This window comes from Symphodus melops (genome assembly GCF_947650265.1).
Source record: "Symphodus melops genome assembly, chromosome: 9".
NCBI classification, from domain to species: domain Eukaryota; kingdom Metazoa; phylum Chordata; class Actinopteri; order Labriformes; family Labridae; genus Symphodus; species Symphodus melops.
The window spans coordinates 8,299,735-8,323,847 of record NC_136699.1 but is presented as its reverse complement, the minus strand read 5'-3'; the positions used below and the strand labels follow the sequence as shown (position 1 = coordinate 8,323,847).

At 41.5% G+C, this 24,113-nt stretch overlaps 1 protein-coding gene across 5 annotated transcripts in view; it reads right to left on the bottom strand.

Moving 5' to 3' along the window:
- Positions 1-7,473: 7,473 nt before the first annotated feature.
- Positions 7,474-24,113, bottom strand: part of LOC306829129 (ecto-NOX disulfide-thiol exchanger 2-like) — a 106,016-nt gene continuing 89,376 nt past the window's right edge. For all 5 annotated transcript variants that reach the window (XM_079352023.1, XM_079352022.1, XM_079352024.1 and 2 more), the window contains 8 exons: positions 22,041-22,147; positions 19,680-19,785; positions 17,429-17,616; positions 15,537-15,677; positions 12,266-12,316; positions 11,366-11,471; positions 10,020-10,105; positions 7,474-8,246 (listed from right to left, as the gene is read on the bottom strand). In XM_079352023.1, coding sequence (XP_079208149.1) covers positions 8,115-8,246; positions 10,020-10,105; positions 11,366-11,471; positions 12,266-12,316; positions 15,537-15,677; positions 17,429-17,616; positions 19,680-19,785; positions 22,041-22,147 — 917 coding nt within the window. In that variant the 3' untranslated portion in view covers positions 7,474-8,114. The remainder of the gene's footprint in view (positions 8,247-10,019; positions 10,106-11,365; positions 11,472-12,265; positions 12,317-15,536; positions 15,678-17,428; positions 17,617-19,679; positions 19,786-22,040; positions 22,148-24,113) is intronic.

The window sequence follows — 24,113 nt, the reverse complement described above, 5'->3', positions numbered from 1 at the left end:
CATTGCGATCCCACCTCTGCAGAGGCTGAACAAGATACACTGTGTTTGCACCAAAATCCCTTTAAAGCATTAAAGACTCTCATTCAAATCCAAAGAACGCCATCAAGTTTACATTTCCTGTTAAAATCATGACTGACAAAAATGTTTGAGGAGGTTCATAATAGTTTGTTTTATTATACCTCCTTGAATATTGTGTTATACAACTAATTTTGTTAAAAGCCTGTTTGATATGTAGATTTTCTGTCTGTGCTTCAGCCCAAATGCAATGAAACAAAATAGAATGTCCCATCAGCTACATCAATAAGTAAAACTTTAATAAGATAATACAGCTGGGTGCAGTGTTATTCCATCATTTGATAACAGACACATGACACAAGACTAATTAAGTTATATCCAGCAGTTCTTGCAGAGTTGCTGTTTCTGTCAGCACATTTAATGCGTTTCCTCAGTTTTTACACCCTGCCTCTGTACTTTCTCTGCAGCATCTGTGCTGTCTCTGACTTCATGATGAAATCTCCTCAGCAGCCCTCTCTGCACCGCTGACAGACAGAAATAGCAACACACCAATGGTGAAGAAAATCATCGACAGGGTTTCACTTATCTGAGCTGGGAAATTTGCTGAACTCCTGCAATCGATGCCCTGATTCTGGACTCCGCTATCAACCTCCTGGGACATTTATGATAAGTGCTGAGCCAGAGTTGATTCCAGAGCGGAGAATGATCACAAACTTTTCTTTTTCATCAGTATTTGGATGACTTCAAATGCAGTGAAGAGAGCTGTGCAAAGAGGGCGATCAATACAGAAAATCATGGAAGGAAAAAGGACCATGTGTAATATCAAGAACAAATAAGTTCATAAAGAAAGTTAACAACGCCACAGCAAAAGGCGATTAGGTTAAGAATTATGAAAATGTTGTGGGACTGTAAGAATTAATATCAATTATATTGAATAGAAATTTACATTGGAACAGTTGGCAGATTAATGTTGGACCTAATCTTGAGCAACCCAAGTGTTAGAAAACACATGCAAATCAGAGAGCCAGAGAGCCTTGTGGTTGTGTTACGCCCCATCTGTATAGCTATATAGTCATCGTCACAGTGGTCTTGGGTTGGAATATAAACTCATCCCTTTGCTTGCCCCACTTTGTCTTCCGAGAATCTCTGCTGTCATATCCAATAAAGACAAAAATGCCCCCAAAATATCTTTCAAAAAATAATGATGTACATCAGCTCATTACTTAGTCAAGTCAATTTCTGACATATATTCTCACATATATTTTAGAGTTATCATTTCAAAACAAATTTAGGCCCCAAGTTAAGATAAAAGTTCAATAAATCCCAGTTGTTAAAAAATATATGGCCAGTTGTCATAGTTTTAGTTTGCAAAGGTGTTTGTATTTTTTAAAGTTGATGATATCTGAGATTTTGTCTCCCTCTACTGACAGTGCAGGTAATAACATATAATGTCAATGCTTAGCGTTCCCTTTTTTTAACCTTTTAGTTCTCACCAGCTTCATCTGTGAAAGCTTCATCTGTGGGTACATTTTCTTTGACTCTTTAGAATACAAAATCATTTTAGTTGTTACTTTTCTCAGTTCTAGTTATTTTTTAAAAACAAGTTGTCTGTTTTTTGAGGGTTGTATCCTATATCTTTTTGTGAATTCTTCGAGACAAAAAAGTGTTTACAAATTTGTACTTAAACTAAAACATTTAAGAAGGGCTGTGTTGTTGTCATTCCTGAAAATGTCCTCAAAAAAGTTTGTTCTGTTTACAAGTTGATCCACGGTTGTCAACCTTGGCGCTCCAGCTGACTCATGCTCACGTTGTAGACTTGAATACGTCACTCATTCCTTACAGTGCTAGATTTGGACGTTTGTGAAGTCCAGTTTTTTAAGTTCCTTAGACACTTTATACAGCATTCCCTCAGCATGCTGCCAACTGTACTGTATGGTATTTTTATTTATTTAATTTCATTATCTTTTCAATGGGAGATTCTGGTTTTACACTCTGCTATTGAGAGACATGTTGCTCACACACATTAAACACATGCACAAACAGGACCTGTGGATATGACACTTATTATATGGCATATTGAGATTTCTTTAATCATTAATGGCTTTCTTTACATTGTCTATGAAAGTGCTATTTAATTAAAATAACAACTCTGTTTTTAAGGAGACAAAATATAGCTCCAAATAAACCCTCAAAACTCGGTCTGTTTTTCAGAGTATATCATTTTTATGTGCAAATCCCTTCTCCCTTGATGACACCTAAATGTTCCGCTCGATAAATACCAAGCTTATTTGTTTCTGTGTGGAGACTTGTTAAATCCCATTAATATTCATAAATCAGTCAGTAGCATAGCACATTTTAATTACTTGGCATTTATTAGAATTCAGGTTTCCTTTTGTTTACATCATGCCACTGAAGAGACTGGGGCACATGTTTTGGGCTAAGGGTGAGCATAAACCAGGTCTCTCACAGGGAGAGACTTCAATTAATCATGCAGGAGCTCGTGTATCTGAAACTTCAACTCATCATCTGAAATGAAGGCGATGAGGGGGACCGAAAACTACTGACTGAGGCTCTTGAGTTATTTTTATATTTTGTTCACTTCAGACAAAAACTTTACTTCAAGATTCTTGTCCCTTCCTGTTCTCCTCTCTTCCACATATCATCAGTAAATGAGTTAACGTTAAGTGTCCAATGGTTTTACTCCACGTCCATTGAAAAACAACAACTTAGGGGCCCATTTAACTTAATGGTGATTATACGTAAAAGTTGTAATCTACTGTAGAATGCATTTGTAAAAACAAGCCAACCAAGACAAGCTATGAACAAGCAACAACCTCTAATGTTAAAAGCTGCAGCCAAAAAGAAAACCTGCAGTTTCATGAGTGTTCACTTGACGCTGAAAAAACTAAATATCAATATTTAAGGAGTTAGTAAAAATACTGATGAATTTTCAATCCACTCATCGTTTTTTTTTTTGGATAAGTAACATTGAACTGAAGTTGTTTTATCACAGACACACCTGGTCTGGAAAACTAAAAATGTCCCTTCCTCACACTCAACCTCCTGCCTCATAAAACATGTATGAGTAATGCACACAGCTTGTTTCAGTGCTCTTTTTACCTTTAGACTTTCTGTCTGCAGCTTGACTGGAGGATCCACAAAATCCCTGACAGTATCTCGGGGACCAGAGCTCACAAGTTGACAATCAATCAGGTTTAATAAGAGGTCAGTCATGCATTACGTGAAGGCTTTGGGGCTGTCACTGTGGATTAGACAGAATTGTGTCCCTGAGACCCTGATCAAACTGTGCAGCAAGCAAGAAATCAAAAGATATTAAGGGAAAACAGACATCATTTTAATGATACTGACCGATTCAAATTTGTTGTTCTTCCAGGATGACTGACGCCTTTTAATATCAGGAAATGACTTTTTTTTTTTTTTTTTACTATGTTGCAAATAATTCACGTAATATCCACAGAAAAGACATTCAATCTTGTTCCTGAGTAAAGTAATAGAACCTTCTTTGCTAGTTTGCTACATATTTGTTGTGCAAAGATGAAGGTTGTTAAGGCTGTGTTGATTTATTTATTTAGTTTCCCTAAAGGTGTCAGAAGAAGCGAACATGATGAGATCCACAGGTCCAACATGAATCTTGAGGTAGCTAAACACGTGAATAAGCTAAGCCATCTTTAGCTGAGATGGACAGATTGTTTGTTAAAGCATTTTAGGTGCAATATTCATGATTATTTTCCAGTCATAGTTTTTTACAGCTAGTGAGTCCCAGTGAAGATGTTTTGAACACACTCTTGTGTATTTAATTCATACTTTCAAACCTGTGTAGATACAGTTCCACTTCATACCGTTTAAACAGCAGTCAAAGATTAATACTCGGAGCAGTCAGGTTCTCTGACCTGCAACACACTGTTAGATCAGCTTATTGCTGTCAACAATGAAAACACTGTCTGCTCTCTCCCAGCATGTTGGAGCAGATTCAGTGCACTTCACCTGTCTCCCCTTTCCCCTCCAGATGATAATCAGATTCAAATTGATAGTGACTCAGGATCCAGTGAGCTCATCTCATATTCTGCCTCATGTGTCACCTGTCAATCCAGGAAGAGTCGTCATCAGATCCCAAGTCGTCAAAGTCGCCAGGACTTCTATTTCTACATCGGCTTCAAATAAAAAATCATTATTTCTGACTCTTTTTTTGGATATAAATATTGTTCATTGAACCATTCTAAAATCAAACGCATGACAGCTTTCTCGTATGACTTTACAGATACTAACATCAGAGGCACAATGTATCCATAGTTAAAACTATGTAACAATATGCTGAAGACTTTCTCTCGACTGTCAGAGATTTCCCCACTTCATTATAACTTCATTTTTTAATTACAGTGGCCAATCGTGGATGGTGCTTTTAAGTCAGTGACCACCAATGCATTACAACGGCTGCCAGACAAAGAACACAGAACTTTTTTTTTTCTCTAGAAAGTGAGAAAGAAGCGATGCCAACACAAACTCTAATCACTACATCTAAAAATAAACTTTCTTCAAGTTTTCCTCTGAGGAGGTAATTGATGTCGGTGCAGAGCAACTCTTCTTTGAAAAAGGTCACTCGATTCATAAGAGCATGAAGAGTGGCTATCGCTCATTAGGAGAGAGTTTCAGTCCAACCTGGCATTTCAGTTCAAACACAGTTATCAGGCCCACTGGTTCCATCAACTAATGGGCCTGAAATATCACTGCTGGACCTATAGGTGGGTTGACCTTTGACACTTTGGACATTTTCTCACCAGAGAAGAGTATTGAACAGATATTTTGAAGATTTTTTTTGCACGGCACACAATGTTTGTGCCCTGTAACCTGTTTCTCATCTGTTGGTTTTGGGTATTTGATGTGGCAGAGAATCCTGAGCAGGTGCAAATACCTTACAGGCACCCACCGCTGTGCTTAACAACTTGTATGATGATCAATGCAGAGGAGAGAGCAAGGACAGAGAGAGAGACGGCGGCAGAATGATTTGGTAGAAACAGTGAGATGCATTGTGTGTCATACTCCAATGAGCCCCGCAGCTTAATATCCTGCTCTCAGACACCCCGGAGAGCAGTGTAAAGCAATTATTCCAGCACTTGCCATTCATTCAGGCTAAAAGTGCGTACAATTCTCTGGGCATACCGGGACGCAGTATACAAAAAAACATTGTTGAAAACATGATTTGCTACCTGCCAAACTAATAATCCTACTTTTAATATCTCCATAGTTTTTGGTTCCTAAGATGTCTTTCCAAATGCCTGCAGGCGAGTGTTTCTGGAGATGTGCTGCAGCACTGACACGCTGGAAATAGAGTTAATTTAAGGAGCTTTTATGCAGACATAAATTAATGAGGACTGTGGAGCTTTCACTAAGAAAGAAACCTTCACAAACATGTCCCCCAGTGCTGTGGCTGTACACCCGCTGTCAATGCAAATCATCCCCAGAGCGGAAAAAAAAGCACAAAGTGTGAGGTGTAGCTGCTGTTGTGCTCAACAGGAGGAGCTGTTGACTCACCTGTTCCTTTCAAAGGGCAATTTTAGCTTCATGTGCAGCTTGAAGATCTGAAGATATTTAGTGCTTTACATGCTCTGAATGACCAAACTCCACACCTGTTATCTTCTTCTCAGCCACATATGCTGCACACACAGCCAGCCTCTTGCCTGCTCAGGGGAGGCCATAATCATAATGAAGCAGATGAGGAGGCCTTCAGGAAGCTAAATTAGAGGAGCAGGTAATTAAGGGTGTCTCGGACGTCATGATATCACCCAGAAGAACCCGGTTATCTCCTTGTGTCCAATTACGGACGTCTCCTAAACATGATGCGAGTGTATTAATGGATTTAAATACAAAATATCCGACAAGAATCACAATAATACATTTCAAGTTAATAATTCAGACTATGTTATTAGTGGAGCTTAACATCAAAAGATGCCTCAGGACATGTTCAAACATCTTCTCAGTAGAAGTGGTCCTGTGGCGGGGTCACTGCCTGGGAGGTAAATCACACCTTTGACTAGCTTTTACTTGCACAGACCTTGAATCAGCGTAATGAGCAAGTTGCTTGCTGTCGCATCATTGAGAGGCCAACAGTGAGTGGAGATCGGCATTCAAAGGCGGACTGCTGCGTTTAATAAGTTTACCTCATCATGAGATGCCCGAAAAACTGATGCACAATCACAAGCGTGCTGATTCACACCCAAACAGCTGTGAATGAGATGAATGTGAGCGCCTCCGGTCAATCAGTGTGCAAGAGCTGGACAGTCTGGACAGAAAGCGGTGTCTGACGGAGGAGTATGCGGCGCATTAGTGTTAAGTTTATGTCAGGGAGAGTGGGTGGGAGAACGAGCGAGCGAGCGCTTCAGTTTTTTTTTTTTTCCATCAGGGCTGTTCTACTGAGATCAAGTCTGAGGCAGGAGAGGAAACGCAGCGATGCATGACTCTGAACAGGCTCACAGTCCCGTGTGTGCTATCGAGCAGGGAGGAGCAGAAAAGTTACAGGGTGTGCAGTTCTTCCTCTCTTTGCAACATCATCTTTGTACGACAAATGGGGGAGAAATGCCTCCGAAGACAGACGCAGACCTGATCTTTTGCTCTTAGCCTCTGCTGTGACTTCATATGAAAAAATAATGCACCAGCATTTATTCTCCTATTCATGCTTGACAGAAGCCAACAACCTCTGTAGGCTGGAGGTTACTGGAGGCTGCATGTAACAACTCCACTCCCACGACGGACATTTGACATTTTACACATGAAACCCTCTTTTCTAGTCAAACCAATGCTTTTAATAATGGATGCATGTGCGAGGAAGGAAAGCCTTGTAGGAGCTTGTAGGCAGAACATTCTCATTCTCCATTATTAATTAAGGTACAAGGAACGGTAGCAACGCTAATTTTTCAAACGCAGCGCCTGCAGGAGACCGATGAGGGCAAATCATGTGTTATTATAAACCTTTGTTTCTGAGAGCGACAGGAGGGAGAGCAGCCCAGTGGAGGAACATTAAGGATGCTTGACTGGGCTTCTGGGAGGAACCTTCAGTCCTCACGACAAGAGCTCTCTATCTGGAGAGGATGGAAGAGAAAACTGTCCCTCTTTTGAGTGTTGTGTAACCGCTTCATATATGGATCCAGGCAAGTGGCACACAAACACACAAACACCTTGTGTATGGAGTACGCCAGCAGCAGCACACACACAAACACACACACACGCCGACAGCCTCACCAATTAAACATCATTAACATGATCCCTGAGGTGTGTTTCAAAGTTAAGCGTGATGCTGCTTCGCTGAGCCCTCAGCCAGGCTCCGAGCCAGACTTAACTGGCTTTGGAAAGACACTCACGCTTATGTAAGGTCTGAAATAACCGCCTGTTATAATATATGCAAAGGCATGAGGTATAAAAAGTGATATATCAGCTATATAGAAATCAAGTCAAACATTTTAATATACGAAAACTTTTTATCATCAAAAATATCAACCAAGAATTTACAGTGTATTACAAGAAATGATTCTATGCAACTGTTGAAAATGAAGAAATATATCCATTTTTGATCTTTGTTACAAACCACACATAGATATGGAGGTTTTATGTGTTCAGTTAGACCCTGATTAGCCTCCTTCAGTCAGTCCTGTAGTCCTGACTCACGCTGACACCATACAGAGGCCACTGTCGATGAGGGCTACATCATGGTCCAGTGACTGAAGGAGTCGCTGCACTTCTGTGACTCCAAGACAGAAGGTCGGTCTCAAAAACGATTTGCAGGCATTGAGAAACTCACTGAGAGTCCACGCTCAAGAAGCTTCTCTCGTCATGATTGGGTGACATTATTCCAGTAGCCATGGGAATGCTGCGTCTTTCAGTCTCTGCCACCTGCACAGAGTCCCTGAAATGCTCATGTAACATCCTTTGTGCTCAGTCTTCTGTGTGCTCGAACAGCCAGGTACAGTCCTCACTCTCTGATGTCTGTGGGCTTTATACTCTGTCCTTCACATCTCCACAGTGTCCCTTATGTTGAGCCTCGTCTTCCCGTCTTCTCCTCCACGTCCTGGGAGTGTAACCAGCAGACTCTACGTGCTCTTGATGCCCTGGAAGCCGCAGAATTTCCATCTTTTCTCCAGACTGGCTCCGACTCCACTCAGCTCCTGTACAAAGGTGCAAGGCAGCCGAGAGAGAAGAGCCTCCACCTCACTGGTGTTAATCTGAAGAGACACATACCAGAGCAGGGATGGACAAGGAATCAGGAGAAGTACACATGTTCTAACAGAGAAACCCACAGTGTACATGACACCAACAATAATTAACCATCCTTCTTCAGATTGCTGATCTATCTCTTATTAAAAATCCTCATTTACTTTGTTTGTTTGCAAAATGAAAATGAAAAAAAGATGTTCTTGCCCACAGTGTTGGTCCACATTTCTGTCCTATTCATGACACAATCAAAATAAAGGCAGGAGGGAGTGACGAGAGCAGAGTGGCTGCAGTGAGGCCTGATAAAGTGCTGTCATATTTAGCACTAAATGAAACGAGACCTCTGCTGTGGCTGCTGGAGCTCACCACCTGTTGGTAAACTATTTGTTGTGGCACAAGGTTCTACATCGGCTCTAATATCATGTTCTATAGTTTTGACACCTGTTCAGTAATCACTCGTCAATCCACACAGATATCACCGTCTTTGTAACTCCTCTTCATGGCTGCAGTGTTGCTAATGATCTCATGTAAAGGACTTCTGGTGCTCCGTGATCTGTGAGTCTGTGAGCTGCAGAACTAAGGATATTGTGTTGTAACCTTTTTACTGCGACATGTTTTTCAGAACTTCTACAGCACCAAGTCGACTGGGATGAGATGTGGGTGTGTTTAAATTAAAGTTGGTGCTTTTATCATTTTTTTCTAAATATAATTTAAAGCAAAAACAAACGAGCGTATGCTGCTTTAAAGAAAGCAAAATCATTTTCTTTGGAGAAAAATGTGGCCACTGATTCTGTCAAATTTAAAGGGAGACTGTGACGGCACAGCAGCCACCCGGCGGGCTGAGGGTCACGTGTGGATTGAAGTTCTGAGATGACGATGCTAAAATCCAGCGTAAATGCTGTCGTTGACAGCGTCTCACATTTATAAGTACAACAGTGTTGATGTCCTGATGCATTATGGTCCTTCATGGAGATAAGACGTGTGTGTCGGCGCACACAATGGAGCTGTGTGTGGAGCGTGTAGATAAGCAGAGAGGATCGGTTCTTGTCATTGGGAAGTCTCGTCTGTGTTATTGAACAAAACCAAACTCTGTGGGCTGTGTGGCCGGGAGACTCGCTGTCGGAGCAACACACAATGCATTAAAACACATACAGATACACACGTGTGGGCGTTTGCTCACGTACACAAACACACACTAGACAAAACGACCAAACCAAAAGGCCCGAAAGAATACAGTCACAATCTTTTCTTTTTGTGTGTGAGGATGAGTCACAGTGCTCATGAGCATATTGAAAGAGTTTCTACTGTCAAAAGATAATTCTGGCAGAAACGTTGCGTCGAGTTTTTGCAGATGACAAATCAAATCTAACAATGAGAAACACAAATGGTTATCTTGCAGAATAAATCCGCGGTGAGACCTCTGGTGTAAAAGATATCTTCATCTCATCCTCCTCATCGAGCTCTTTGTTCTGTCAAAAGACACTTTGACATTCTGACAGGGAGATAATGAGAATATCTATTCACCCTAAAGAATGTCCAAATGTTCATTTTAAACCCTTCAGCTTTTCCTATAGCTGTCTCCTCCAGAATCATCAATTTCAATTAAAAGAGGCGGAGAAGCATAGAGCAGCACACAGGCTCAACTTCACAGCAGGAAAACATACAGTCCATCTGTGGGCTCTGTAGGGGGACTGACACGGTGTCTGTCGGGCTGCTTGTAATCTAAACTCATACTGAAGGTGACTCTGCTGATCTCTCCCACAGTGAAGGTCTGTGTCAGTTACCTTTGTGTCCAGACGCTGCAGGTAGGAACTGATGTACTCGATGCTGGCTCCAAACGGATGGACGTGCAGGAACGTGGAGATGATCCCTGAGGAGGAACAAACCAGCCATGTAAAGATAAAGTTCATGAAGAGACGCGTCACATAACTCCTGTTTCTGTCACACAAAGACTAACTGCCAGACGATTAACCCTCTCCTCTCATGTCCTCCTCTCCTCCCCCTCCCTCTCCTCTCATGTCCTCCTCTCCTCCCCCTCCCTCTCCTCTCATGTCCTCCTCTCCTCTCCTCCCCCTCCTCTCCTCTGATGTCCTCCTCTCCTCTCCTCCCTCTCATGTCCTCCTCTCCTCTCCTCCCCCTCCTCTCCTCTGATGTCCTCCTCTCCTCTCCTCCCTCTCATGTCCTCCTCTCCTCTCCTGTATTGCGCATCCTGATTAGAGGAAGTGTTTAATGACTGCTTTTGATGCCGTTGTCTCTCGTCAAAGCTCAGACAAACCATCTGCTCTCAGCTCACAGGGACAGGAGAGAGATAACCCTCCTCCTCTGTTCACTACCTTTAGAGCATCCACAGATCAACAGTTAAATAATCTCACACTGTTAAGTCATAAAGTCCTGAAACCTAGAACAAGAATACCAGAATGTATAGTTTTTTTTAAGGGTAAATTCAAAGTCAAAGACCTTTTTTTTTTTAACTGCCTGTGTGAGGCTGGTCGGACATAAACAAGATGCTCGCCTGGAGCTGCTCCGACAGCAACAAATCAGAGACGAAGTTTACTGGTGCATGGAGATACAACACCAAGCACTGGATGCTGCTGATTTATTTTCATCAAACAGCCCACTGCAGTGGTTTTGCCGTCTGTGTTTATTTGCCTTGATGGGCCAATGAACATCTCCAGCTGACGTTCACTCTGACAATGCGCCCACTCAGTGAATATGCAGATTCAAGTGACTGACAGATCTAGTATGTGAGACTTAGAGGCAGCAGAGCAAATGTTTAACAGAATGGGAATAAAAAACAAAACTCCATCCCCTCAGGTCTTAGCACTTCACATCAATGCAAAGTTGTGGCTGAAATCTTAACTCTGCATCTGATGGGAATCCAAAGTTTGTTCTTTAAACTGAGTATCTCTTCCTAAACGGTTACAGATGAGATAACATCAAACATGCACGCTTCATGCTGTAATATAAAGGCACACATGCATGTTTGCTGGAGATTTTACAGCATTCAAACCTGCTACCAGATCTGCTAGACTAAACACAAACTGAGCAGTGAGACTCTGCTGACACCACTTCAAGTTAGAGCAAATAAAAGCTTCTTTTTTTGCGATGCAGAACATTTGTGTCAGCGTACCGACGAGCAGAGCTTCTCTTTCAGAGTGGACAGGACTCGATGGAGGCTTCTCTGTTGGACCTTCTTTCTCCTGACTGCAGCTCACCACTGCAGAGACTGTGGCTTCCTGCACACACACACACACACACACACACAGTTAGCTTAGACACATCTGCTACCAGCCACTGCTACTTCTTCTAAAGTAGTTAACAAGTCAAACTTAAGCACGATCAAAAACAATGAGGATAAAAATAGAAACAAGAAATACAACACACACACACACACACACACACACACACACACACACACACACACACACACACACACACACACACACACACACACACACACACACACACACACACACACACACACACACACACACACACACACACACACACACACACACACACACACACACACACACAAAAGATGAGTGTAGGAAGAATAAATATAAAGGAGAGAAGAAATGATCAAGCAGTTAGTTTCAGATCTGTGACAGGTGATGGAACATTTGTCAGAGGAGTCACAGAGGAGTTTGTGCTGTTTGTGCTCCTCCTCCATAACAGTGTGTATACTTTTTTCACTTGTGGTGTGGGATGCCTGTTGGCCTTTTTCTGTTTTTAATCTATCCATTACTCCCTGTCAGTGTGTGTCAGTGTGTGTGGGTGTGTAGACATACACACACTTGCGAGTCATCCTGTCCTATGACTCCTTTATTTCCTAGCCTAGTTGTGTCTGTGCTGATTTTCTCAATGAGAAATGTGGTGGCAGTGAATTGGATCGGCCTGTAATGATCTGTCATGTTGGAGGAAGAGGTTAGAGAGGAGAGTCAGAGGAGGAGAAATGAGGACACAAAACAAAATGTGAAGAGGACAATCGAGGGTTAGATCTCTTTTTTTTTTCTTTTCCTCCACTTACACTGACTTGATTCTCCTCGCCGCCTCCGTCGTCCTGCTTCGACATCTCCAGCTGCGGCACATCACAAACACAGGACGAGAAGAGGCAGAGAAACAACCTGAGTGCTGATGTAGACAGACTGGAGTGTGTGGATGCACACAGCTCAGGGTGCAAAAGCAGACAGCGACAGGAGGAGTGTATTTTTAGACTTATGTCAAGATCCGTTCTGATTTAGATCATAAATCTCGATATAATTAATTCTTATTGAGCAAAGCTCAGCAAAAGTGGTCAGATAGACATTTTTTTGAGATTTTCAGTGCGTGCATAATAATATAGTTTTATGTTTTTATGTTTCTACATATGGCCCTAAACCCTGTGCAGTGGTTTCTGAGCACTCCTTGACTGTACTGCTTCTCTAAACATAACGGCTTTATGAAAGCTTGCTCGCACTTCACCTCTGAAATCCCAGTGTCTGAGTACATGAATCCATGGGAGACTTACCGATCCTGGAATAGTAAATCTTTAATGTTTCTTTTTTCAAGGTGTTTGGACAAGTTACCTTGATATAAGTATCCCTTAGAGTATCAAATTATTCATGAAATATTTCATATCCAGAACTGTTGTGCTCTCTCGATCTACAGCTTCTCGACTCACACCGAGGCTGAAACTGAAATTCAACATCCTCCATCTAATCACGGACAAATAACGATGAAGACGACCTTTCTTAGAGCTCTGATTTACCTGACACCTATCTTCTAGTGCCTGACAATGATACAGCCTCTGGGATCAGTGCATAAAGGCGTGTTAGAGCCCGAAATGTCACAGCGACCCGATTTTTAATAACTGGTCAATAATGTAACAAAACGCTGAACCCAAGATGTCATAACTTTTTGCCCAAAATGTAACAATTTGGGCTTTAGATTGTAAAACATTTGAATAAACCTGGATAGTACATAGGTTTAAAGCACTTCTGATAAAAAATGATCAACAGACCACTTAATAATAAACAATCGATAACAGCCTCAATGACTTGCACTGGTGTAAATCCAGTAATGTGTGGAGACAGCAAATCAGTGAGTGGACCAGTGAAGGAGAAGTGATGGCACAAAGAGAAGTCGTCAACATGACAAATCCCCCCTTAATGAGCGCTAATCTTCAGAGGAACCAACACCCACACATCGATTTCTCTTTAATGAGACTGCCTCTCAGGATTCATGTGTGCTCACCTGCAGGGATTTCATTAGCTCCCAGTCACACGGACACATTTCTAATCAAACCGTCGCTGTGATACTTTATTGACAACGATGTAACTTCAATAGATCTAAGTGACAACTGTCGGCTCGTACATCTCGGAGCAAACAGACGACATGCTGAGCCCCTCGGAGAGCCTTTAGTTTGTATTATTATCCTATTAAAAAACTGAGACTCCTCCTAATGGAAACCCCTCCTCTCTGATCATTGTTGCCTTCATTCTAGTAGCAAACACTTTATTCATTTGTAGAATATTACCCTTACAACTATTTGTGCAATATTAAAGGATTCAAAATTTAAATACTCTGACTTATCATTCGTTCCCCTCAACCCTGCTTTTAACTGGCTTATAGTCATTTGCGGGGTAAGCTCATGGTGATCTCACTATTACTGCTCATTCAAACTGAAAGCAGTATGATCGCTCAGTTAAAGCACTTTTAGTCCATTAAAACGAAATGACGAGATGATCTCTCCGTATGAATCAAGTGCCAATTTAGCCAGAAGGAGCAACATGTTCAGGAATGACAGGATGTGGGTTTTTATTTTTTGTTCGATTTCTCATAAAATCTCAGCAGGAAAACAAACAAGGAAACAATTTGACTGTGGTGCCACATGCTCAATATGTTTCTAGTTTGGAGAGAATTGATTTCTTCTTGCTGCTTGTTATGTGGTTTATTGGAGATCACACAGTTATTGAGGAGTGGACAAACACAATATGCAATCTAGTAGAGGAGCACAGGCGGGAGGGACAGACATTGTGCATTGTGTGGAGTCCTGGAAGACTTTTAGAGATGATTTGACTTTATTATTTTTTGAGTGCATTACACTGTTAATGTGAGTATTTAACATTGGTTGTATGTATGTAGTTTGTTCTGTAGCCTTGAAAGAGATTCATAATAACTTAGTATAATAATAACTTAAAATGAGTTGTATCATACAAGTCAGTCTCGACGTAGACGAAAATAATCAGTCACAACATGGCAGCTTCACATGTTGAAGCAGACGCTGCAGAAGAATGAAGAAGTATCAGGCAGCAACGGATGATTATCTTCTCCAGAAAAGAAAAGTACTCGCGTTTATTTTCAAGCACTCAGTGTGACATCGTCGAGGTGTTCATTTATCTAGCCGTGCTTGATCTTGTGCTTCCTGTTTTATTGTTTGATATGTGCATCCTGTGTCGTTCCTTCTGTTTGATTTGTGAGCTGGGTTTGTTTTGAAAACCAAAGCTAACTCTGTTTACGATCATTTATGATAATCTAGTCACACAGCTTCATAGATCAATGTCAATCTTAGCGCCCCCTGTGGACAAAGTGGTGCATCTTATCCATTAACTGGGCTTGTCCTGTACATGACCAAAACAGTCATAAAACATCTTCACTGAATCTTTAATGTGGAAAACGTAAACAAAGACTGTTCCTTTCGTTAACAGGCATCAGTTTTATTTTCACTCTTTACATAACCAGCTCATTTCCTGTCAGGGGAGCTCTGAACATCATATGTTAGAAGCTTGACCTATCCAATGTTTACTCTTCACTTCTTTAAAACACTAGAAAATTGATACTGACTCATTACAGTTCAAAGTCAAAGCTCGTGAAGGCTGAATGACGGGCACATCACACAGCTGATCACTGACTGAGCTGCTTTTTGGAGGAGACATTGGAAATGACAGAGTGGATTATAATGTGAAGAAAGAGAATGAATTAAACTCCTTGAGAGAAAATGTGAGCAGCAGAACGCTGACTGAAGTCAGGAATGGTCTGCGTCACTGTGCTGGGCTCTTCTCTGCAGTGTTGGTGTTATAACAGACGCACACAAACTGCTACTTTGAGACATTTGAGGAGCTGAGAAAAAAAAATCTTACCACACTTCTGTCTTTGTTTACTGAAGAATTTTTTTTCTAAAATATATTTCCCACAATGAAACTCATCTTGAACTAATCTCTTTCTTATAAAAATGCAAATTAGAAACTTAGATTGTGACTCAGAAACTAATAAATACACCACAGAAACACCGCCCTCCTCCTTCCCTCCGTCACACTAACCTGCGTTGCTTGTGTGTTCTGCAGGTTCTGCAGTCCCTCCTTCAGGGACTGGACTTGGTTCTTCAGCTGCTGTTTGTCCTCCAAACTCTTCTCCAGCTCTGCCTCACGCTGTTTGATTTCTTCTCTCATTTGCAACAGTTGCTGCACAGAAAAGGGAGAACAAAAAGCCATCAATGCTACTGGGAACAATTTAACTGTGATGATATAAACCTTTTTTTAATCAAACGAAAAACTTGGAGCAGAAAACAATCAGACATGTAATCCATGTTTAGGGTTGAAATCCTCAATGATAATAAGTACAAGTTAGAAAATGATGTCAAGTATAATTCCAATAATTCCCTTTTCATAGGAAACATTGTTGTATTATCAATTTGGCAGTCATGTTCCTGTTTTATGTGTCCAAGAGAAGTAAAGTGCCGAGGAAGAACTCACAGTGGTGACCAAAGAACAGAACACTCTGACAGCTTAAAACAGTGTTCATCTTGTATTTGTCCTCTGAAGCGTTCTGCTGACACAGATAAAAAGATTTCCCTCCTGCTGTTTGAATTGGAACAAATTAAGGGTCCACTTCTAGTCTTCAAATGTGATCTGCAGAGCTGCACATTAAGCTCTTCCCTTCCTCCAGGCACTTCAATTCAAACCTCAGGAACACGGTAGATGCTTCATGCTGAGAATATTTCATTGTAATTTGTGGTTTTGCATGATACAACACTTGGACCTTTGCGGGGGTGGGGGGTGTTATCTAATTTCAGGGTCTTTTTATTGGTTTAATCCATCCACCTCATCTTTTCATAAACACATCATGAGACGTAAGCTGCAGAGGTAATTGGTGTCTGCAGGAATAAATGGACAGCAGGGACTTAATGGATTCATAATTTCACATTACCTATGACAGGCACCAGAGTGAGGACACTTTTCAAACACATGATGAGTCACTTCAGTCATTCTAAGATATTTATGGGGTATTACATTTATATTTGTTTGAGGTAAAATTCCTCCTGTAGCCTAAAGGTAAGGTGGGTAAGAAAACAATGTCACTCAAATCACATGACTCTGGTCAGCAGTTTGGGATCCTTTTGTTTAAGGTTTTTATTCATAAAAAATGACGCGTCCATCCATGTGCCTGCACACTGTCTTTCCACAGTAAATTTCCTTTACATTAAAATATCTAACTTTAATAAAAATGCACTAAACCCATGTTATATACATTCTCTACATAAGTACTTCCATTACCTCAAATATTTCCAAAAGTTATCAAAGCCAGAGAAATCTGTAACTTTATAGTTGTGTCTTTTAGGCAGCCGCCATGACGAGCCGCCACGTCATGTTAGTGACAATGCTGTTAGTGCTAGCTGCGACTGAAAGCTGCTGTACTGTCGCTATATGAGCTGCTGTGATACAAACATCATGTCAATTATACTCAGGTACATCGTGAGTACACATACTGTCTTTCTCAGGTCGGTTTCCCCGACAGAGAATCACTCCATGACACCCTGCAATGTCACCTTTTGTCATTGTTTTGATTGAGAGCCCTCGAGCTGTGGATTTTACGAACTGTACGTTTAACAAGAGAAAACATGCAAATCTATATTTCTGCATCTCTTCAGAAAAAAGCTGCTGCAGACACCTGCACTTGTACTTGTTGGCTCTCTTTAAGAGTAGTGAATCATGAATAAAAGACAGTCTAAGTGGAAAATGGAGTGTTTCAACCTGAACAACCGTGTTCTTAAAAAGAACCTTGAGCAGTACGGTAACAAAACAGGAGAGTCAACTTTTTGCTGTATGCAGGACAGGAAAAGAGTGACTGTATCATTCTTTGTTTGTGTGTGTGTGTGTGTGTGTGTGTGTGTGTGTGTGTAGGTGTGTGTGTGTGTGTGTGTAGTAAGTGTTACCTTCTGCATGCCCTGCAGAGCCTGCTGCAGGAAGCTCAGCTGCTGAGCGTGTGTGTTGTCCTCCTCACTCCTCATTGGTTGGTTCTTGCCCTGCTCCTGTTTGAGCAGCTCCACCTCGTTCCTGTAGGCGTCCAGCTGACAGCGCAGGGAGTCGTTCTCCTCCTTTAAGGCTTCCACTTGAGAAACACCTGCAGTGAACAACGATGCTTTTTAAACTGCTTTGACACAAGACTTTCTCTTCATGGTAGTTTGTCTCTGTCAAAATGATGAAAACAAAAAAACATTGATCAGAAGCAGTTGAACTATATCAGGCTTGTAATTACACAATAAACAGTAATCAGACGGTGTCCTCGAACACTCTTTGGCGAAGCATTAAAGAAATAATTCAAGTGGAAGTATGCGTCTTAATGAGAAAAGAGCTCTGTACTGGAGGGAGGCTCTCTTCTATTACTATTATTACTATTACTTCTATTACTGCACAAGCAGCAACATCAGCAAACAATCCCACACAGTCAGGTTTTGATTAAAATGTTTCTCAGGTTAACCAAAATCATCCTTTCTGGAGAGATCATGCTCAGAATCAGAATGACTGAAAACAGTTCATACACCTACTTAAAAAAATGGATGAAAAGGAACGGTGTTGTTAACTATCTACTTAACCCACATCCAATAATCTGGCACCTTCAGTTTAACAACAGAGAAGGCTTTGATAATCTCAAAGTGTTTCATCCATTAGCTTTCTTCTGGACATCTGAGCTGACCTATCGAGCACAGAGCGGAGACAGAGGGAGTTATTACTGTATGAGACGTATCCTCTGTTATCAGCTCTGTTCTCCCCCTGTGGGCCTCGAGGGGAAGCTCTTTGGGGAAAGTTCAACACACTGACTGGACGGCCAAGATAAGCTCCATCCTCTGCAGGTCTGTGTATCTGGCTCCTTTTTGTGTGTGTGTTCTCCAGGGCTGCCTGCAGTCTATCACAGAGGACCACTGGTTGTGTTAACGAACTCTTGCAGTGTGTGTGTGGTTGTGTGTGTGTGTTACATGCTGTGTTTGTGATGAGACGAATATTGATCTGAGGGCCTCATCAGCTCGGTGTGAGGACATGTCAACGACTTGGTCAGATTCTGAGTAACTCGCCCTCTCTTACATAACAGGTATCGACCTGCAGACATCCTTGAGCCTGCACACACACACACACACACACACACACACACACACAAACACACAAACACACACACACACACACACACACACACACACACACACACACACACACACACACACACACACACACACACACCTACAGGCATACAGTCATGCACACAGGCAGTTCTTTTGCTATTCTGTACATGAGTCAGATGCAGAGCATTGATTTACTTTTCTAAGAGGCTGCAGTCATAAAACGGGTTTTCAAGAGGAAAAGTTGATGTGTGAATATACTCGATTGTTTATAAGTTAGTGAGTAAAGATTGTGTTACAGTTAGTCTTTTAACACAAATACCAACAAGTATCTCATGAACACCTGTCGCCTGGGTCGACGATGCGGCATGGAGCGAAAAAAGACAGATCAATGACAGCCGTGCTAATAACTGATAGCTAAATAACAAGGGTGCCAAAGAGAAGGAGGCTGAGCTGACATACATCTGCATGCTGATGAGAGAAGCCGTCATATGAGCGAGAGGCAGAGATCAGAATACACTAAAGTAAAACAACATAACACAAGGATGACCCGACATGTGGTGGTCACGGTAACAGCGTGTTGCCCTGACAACCACTCAAGATGAATGCTTTATTGTGGTGGGGGTGAGGAGATTATCAGCTGTGAGTTTTTGTTGCTCGACAAACAAAACGATTGTCCTTCAGGGGACAAACAGGAGATCATGGTGCGAAGATATGAAATTATCTGGCAGCTCGGAGGTGTGGACACATTCACACATGCTCACACACAATTATGGAGTATTGTGTTCATCCAGTAGGGAGTGGGCCTGATGTCTTTTAGTAGTTATGTTGATCATTTACTCAGTGAAGCATGGATGTTGTCAGCATGTTGATGTGTTGTGCATGTGTTTCTCATTCATGTGGAGCTGTCGGGTGGTTGTCAGATCCTTAGAGGAAGATTACTGTCACTTCAGCTTTCTCCCTCTGTGATTTCAACGCTCTCGGAGTTCATCCTCTGGAGGCTCTGATCACTGAATCTCCTGTCATGTTGACAGAAGTGCTGATCTGTGAATACATGCATGTATATGAATACCTGAGTCCATTGAGTCAGCCATGTCCTCCATGTCGTCGTCCGACATCTCCATCTCCTCCTCTCGCCTGATGCCCATCAGCTGCTCGTTGTGCATGTTTCTGATCTCCTGAAAAATGCAAGGAGAGAGAGAGAGAGAGAGAGAGAGAGAGAGAGAGAGAGAGAGAGAGAGAGAGAGAGAGAGAGAGAGAGAGAGACAGAGACAGAGACAGAGAGAGAGAGAGAGAGAGAGAGAGAGAGGAGGGTCAGGAGAGCAGAGACTCATGGAAGCATGTTTTAGTTGGTGGTATCAGGAGGAAGAACAAGCTCGATGCACGTCTTTGATTAGCTGTAAGGAACCCTCAGAAGAGAACAGAATAAAGGTGGAGATGAATAAAGACGTAATCAAGGCTAAATTTGAACAGTAGAAGTCGTAGCTGCAGCCTAAATGAATAAAGCCCAAATAAAAACTTGTCTAAGACAGGTAGGGAAATGATCAGCATTGAAACATATTTTGACATGTTTTAATGCTTAATTTAGAATAAATTATTAACCACTCCATTAACCACTGCTGAAATCATCAAATGTGTGTTTTATAGTGTAATAAAAGAGCAATGAAAAATGTCACTTTACTTACCTTCTGCCACAATTAAATTGAACACAATTGGTTCTTTAGCAGGTGTTACAAACCTGCACCCACACGCAGCATGTACACAGAAGCTTCCAGAGCTTTAACTTAATGACTGAGGGCTGAAGTTAACAAGTCATAACAAAATCGAACCATCCAAGAAAACTAAATCTTCACCCAGTAGTTGTCTGTGATCAAAGCAAAGTTTTCTGGAAACTTCAGCAATAATTTACCAGGAACGTGACCCAATCAGGGAGCTCGTGTTATTCTACTATGTTTGGGTTGTGAACCGTTTGCCTTAAAATGAATAGTAAGTCAATAAAGCCTACAATATGATTTCAGGTCTTTTTCAGGTCATAAAGCTGAGCAAGTGAGCACCTAGGAGCGAGAACGAAAAAACGTTTTTTTGTTTGTTTGTTTTTTAAATTTTTAAGAGAAAAACCTACAAAGAATATGAAATGAACTCCTCATCCATTGAAAGGAAGGAGGATATATTCTGCAGATCAGTCCATCCACAGTGGTTTCTTTAACTCAATTAAAATCTATCCTCATGTTGTACTCTTTGGTGTATTTAGTGTCAGCAAAACAGTATAAAAGGAAGCATTGTGATGAACTGAAATGGCCCTGAGGCCTTTTGAAAACACTTAGTTATCCTTGTAATAGACACTACTGCTTGGGAGTGAAGCAAGTCGAGTGTTTCCCCAATAACAAGATCCTTAAGAGAGCATGGATCGTCTGGGTGAAGGAGACATCTAATCAAAAGTGGTCTTCACTTAAGTCACATGTAACCAAGCATCATCCTGCCTCCAATTACTCATGAATATGTGTTAAAACACTGATAGGATCCTGAATACCTGAAAGGATTGGAAAGATTCAGATGATTCACCTGTTATCAGTATTTTCATGTTTCTGCAGCATTTACTAAAATGAAAGCATACAGTTTTACTTTCCAACACCTACCTTTAACTAGAAGTTTTGGACAAGTTGATTGCTGCATTTGCTGTGAGATTTTAAGAGTATACGTGTGTGTGTGTGTGTGTGTGCGTGTCTCCATTAGAATTGACGTCATGCCTTAAACCCGTTTCATTTTGCACCGAGGTACAAAGAAACTTACCTATCATATCCCATCTCAGGACTGCAACACGCTCCAGACCCTCCATTATAAACAACCCATCATCATGTTAATTAATGCTAATCACTTGGTGAAAAGAGAACATTGTGAGCTAATAGTGGAGGATCTTGGTTTTTAAAAAAAAGAAGAAGAAAGGAATCTGCAACTACATGTCTCAACGGGTTCTCCTTCACTCAGAACGTAAAGATTCCTGAAATGTGTTTGAGCAGAGGGAGAAGGCATACATAGATTAAGATGCGTCTTGGATATCATTAGAAATGCAAAACTCACCCAGCAGCTTAAATCCAATTCACAGGGAAGAGCAGTAAGGGAGGGGGTGTGGGGGGTAAAGGTTTGGACCTGTGTGTGAGCGTGTGTGTGTGTCTCACACTGTCTGGAGAGAGAAGGCCTGTCTAATGTGTAAGTACTTACTGTACTGCGGCTTCTTGCTTTTACTCGTGATTACGACATTTTTTCTTCACTTGGTCACATTAGATTCCATGAGGTAATCATTACAACCAACAGTCAAAATAGAGATAAGAATTTAAAAAGATAAAAAAATGTTGGCAGGCGCTGAATAAAATTGGACAAAGTCTAATTCTTCAGAAATCACGTTGACATCAGACTGAAATCGAAGTGGACTAACCTCGACTTGTTTTCGCCACATGTCCAGGTTCTTGCGCTGAGCTTTGGAGAAATGGTCCCATGCCTTTTGTTTGGAAGCAGCTTGGAATACAGACACAATCTGTTCAACTGTGGTGGGATGCAGGGAGGGAGCAGAGACCATCCAGAGACAGAGAGAGAGAGAAAGACAGAGGGCAGGTGGGAGGGAGCAGAGCAGTAAGAAAGTCCAGTCAACTCGGGCTGTTATGAACTGTGTGTGCGTTTCATTGAGGATGTGTTTGGTGTGTGTGCGTGTGATTATAAAAGCATGTGCAACCAGGAGATGGACTTACCTGCTCATGCCAGAGCATCATACCTCGGATGTTTGGTCAGAGAGTTCTCACACGTAAAAATGTAATTAATCAAATAATTTCCCAACATCCATGATCTAAAGATCAAATCTTTGTTCATACAGAAAGGCTTTATTCTTTGTCTTTCACCAGATAGGGGAGCCCCTTACGACACAACAATAAAAGATACAATAAAAATTAAGCAGGGCTTAAAATGAAAAAAAAATCCTGAGTCTGAAAAATTTTGCTTCAAGGGCAATTGGCAAAAACAACTCTGAAATTCTTGTTTGGGTGATTTCCTTATATCATAGAACAAATCAGAGGATAATTCTTCAATTTCTGCCTTAAATGGGTGCAAAAGAACCGTGGCAGGATTTGACACCATGTGGACTGAGATGTCGAGGAGGTGAGGGTTTGTGTCTCTTGTCTTCTCGCCCCTCATCACAGCACAGTTATCCATTTAAACGCTGACTACCTGCTGCCACTCAAGCCCACAGGATAGCAGGACATCTTTCATTTCTTGAATGAGTACTGCAGCATTGGCAATATTTATAGATAGAAATAATGGGTTCTTTCCTGTTTATTGGGTTAATTATTTAATTATTTCGCGCCACATGCCTCACCCCTTCATGCCTGAGTTCAGACGCGGCGCCTGAAAAATGTAAGCCCTGATTAAGTATAAAAATATTGGCTGATATTCTGATTTGTCAAGTTGTTTTGTCTGTCACTGTAGGATCACACAAACTGCCAGCGTGGCTGCATCTCTGTCTTTATTATCACTTTAACAAGGAAGACAGTGTTTCTTGGTTGACTTAATGAATGCAGATTTAAGTGAACAGTTGAAAGGTACAAGCTGAAAAACAACAGTGTGGAAACTTAAAACTGAGTTTATCGTCTTCAAAAAGTCTCTCACGTTTTCAGTGTTCCTTTGTGTGATATCACATTTCATCTTCGATGCAGTGGACTGATAAAGTAAGACTCTCTCTAATCTCTAAACTGTTAGCATGTGCGCTGTCGTGGAGAAGTGTTTGGGTGGTCTGTGTATCCCAAAGGTCCTACTAAACACGGGGGGTGTATACAAACACACACACCAGTGTGTGTGTGGTGAGAGACAGCACAGTGCAGGGATCGATTGCTCCTTCCCAGCACCCTGCCATTTGTCGGAGTCGATCGATGAAGAAGTAAGAGAAGAGAGCAAAGGCTACAGACAGACCTTCAGGCTTCTCAGCTCCTATGTAAGTCCAGTCCATCCATCCATCAATTTATCCATCTATCAATGTATTTATCTACAGGCAAGAGGCCGTTTTGTGACATGAGCGAAGTGACCTTTAAGGCGACAGAGTCCATCAGGGACAGAGCTTTGTGGGCTTTAGGCTCGACAGGCTGATTTTATTTTCAAAGACAGAGAGTTGTTCCCAAGCTAAACTTTAAACCTCCACACAGGAAGACAGTCACAGTGGTGGGTCACACATATGATTAGCAGTGCAACAAGAGGAGAGCAGTTATAAATGGAAAAAGGTTTATATCGGCTGAGGTACCAGCAGCTGCACAGAAACGCCGTCAAAGGTGCAAATGAGCCGCATATTGCTTCAACTGCACGTGTCTGCCCTTTAGTGTATTCCTGCCATGGCTGAGTTGGACTACTTACACTTCAATGTGAAGGTAACCCGAGTTATTTTCCACTGTAGTTCCTGACCTCACCTTTTTGTTTCAGGTTAAAGATAAACGCATTTTAAAGAGTATAAAACTATCTCCTTTAGAAAAAA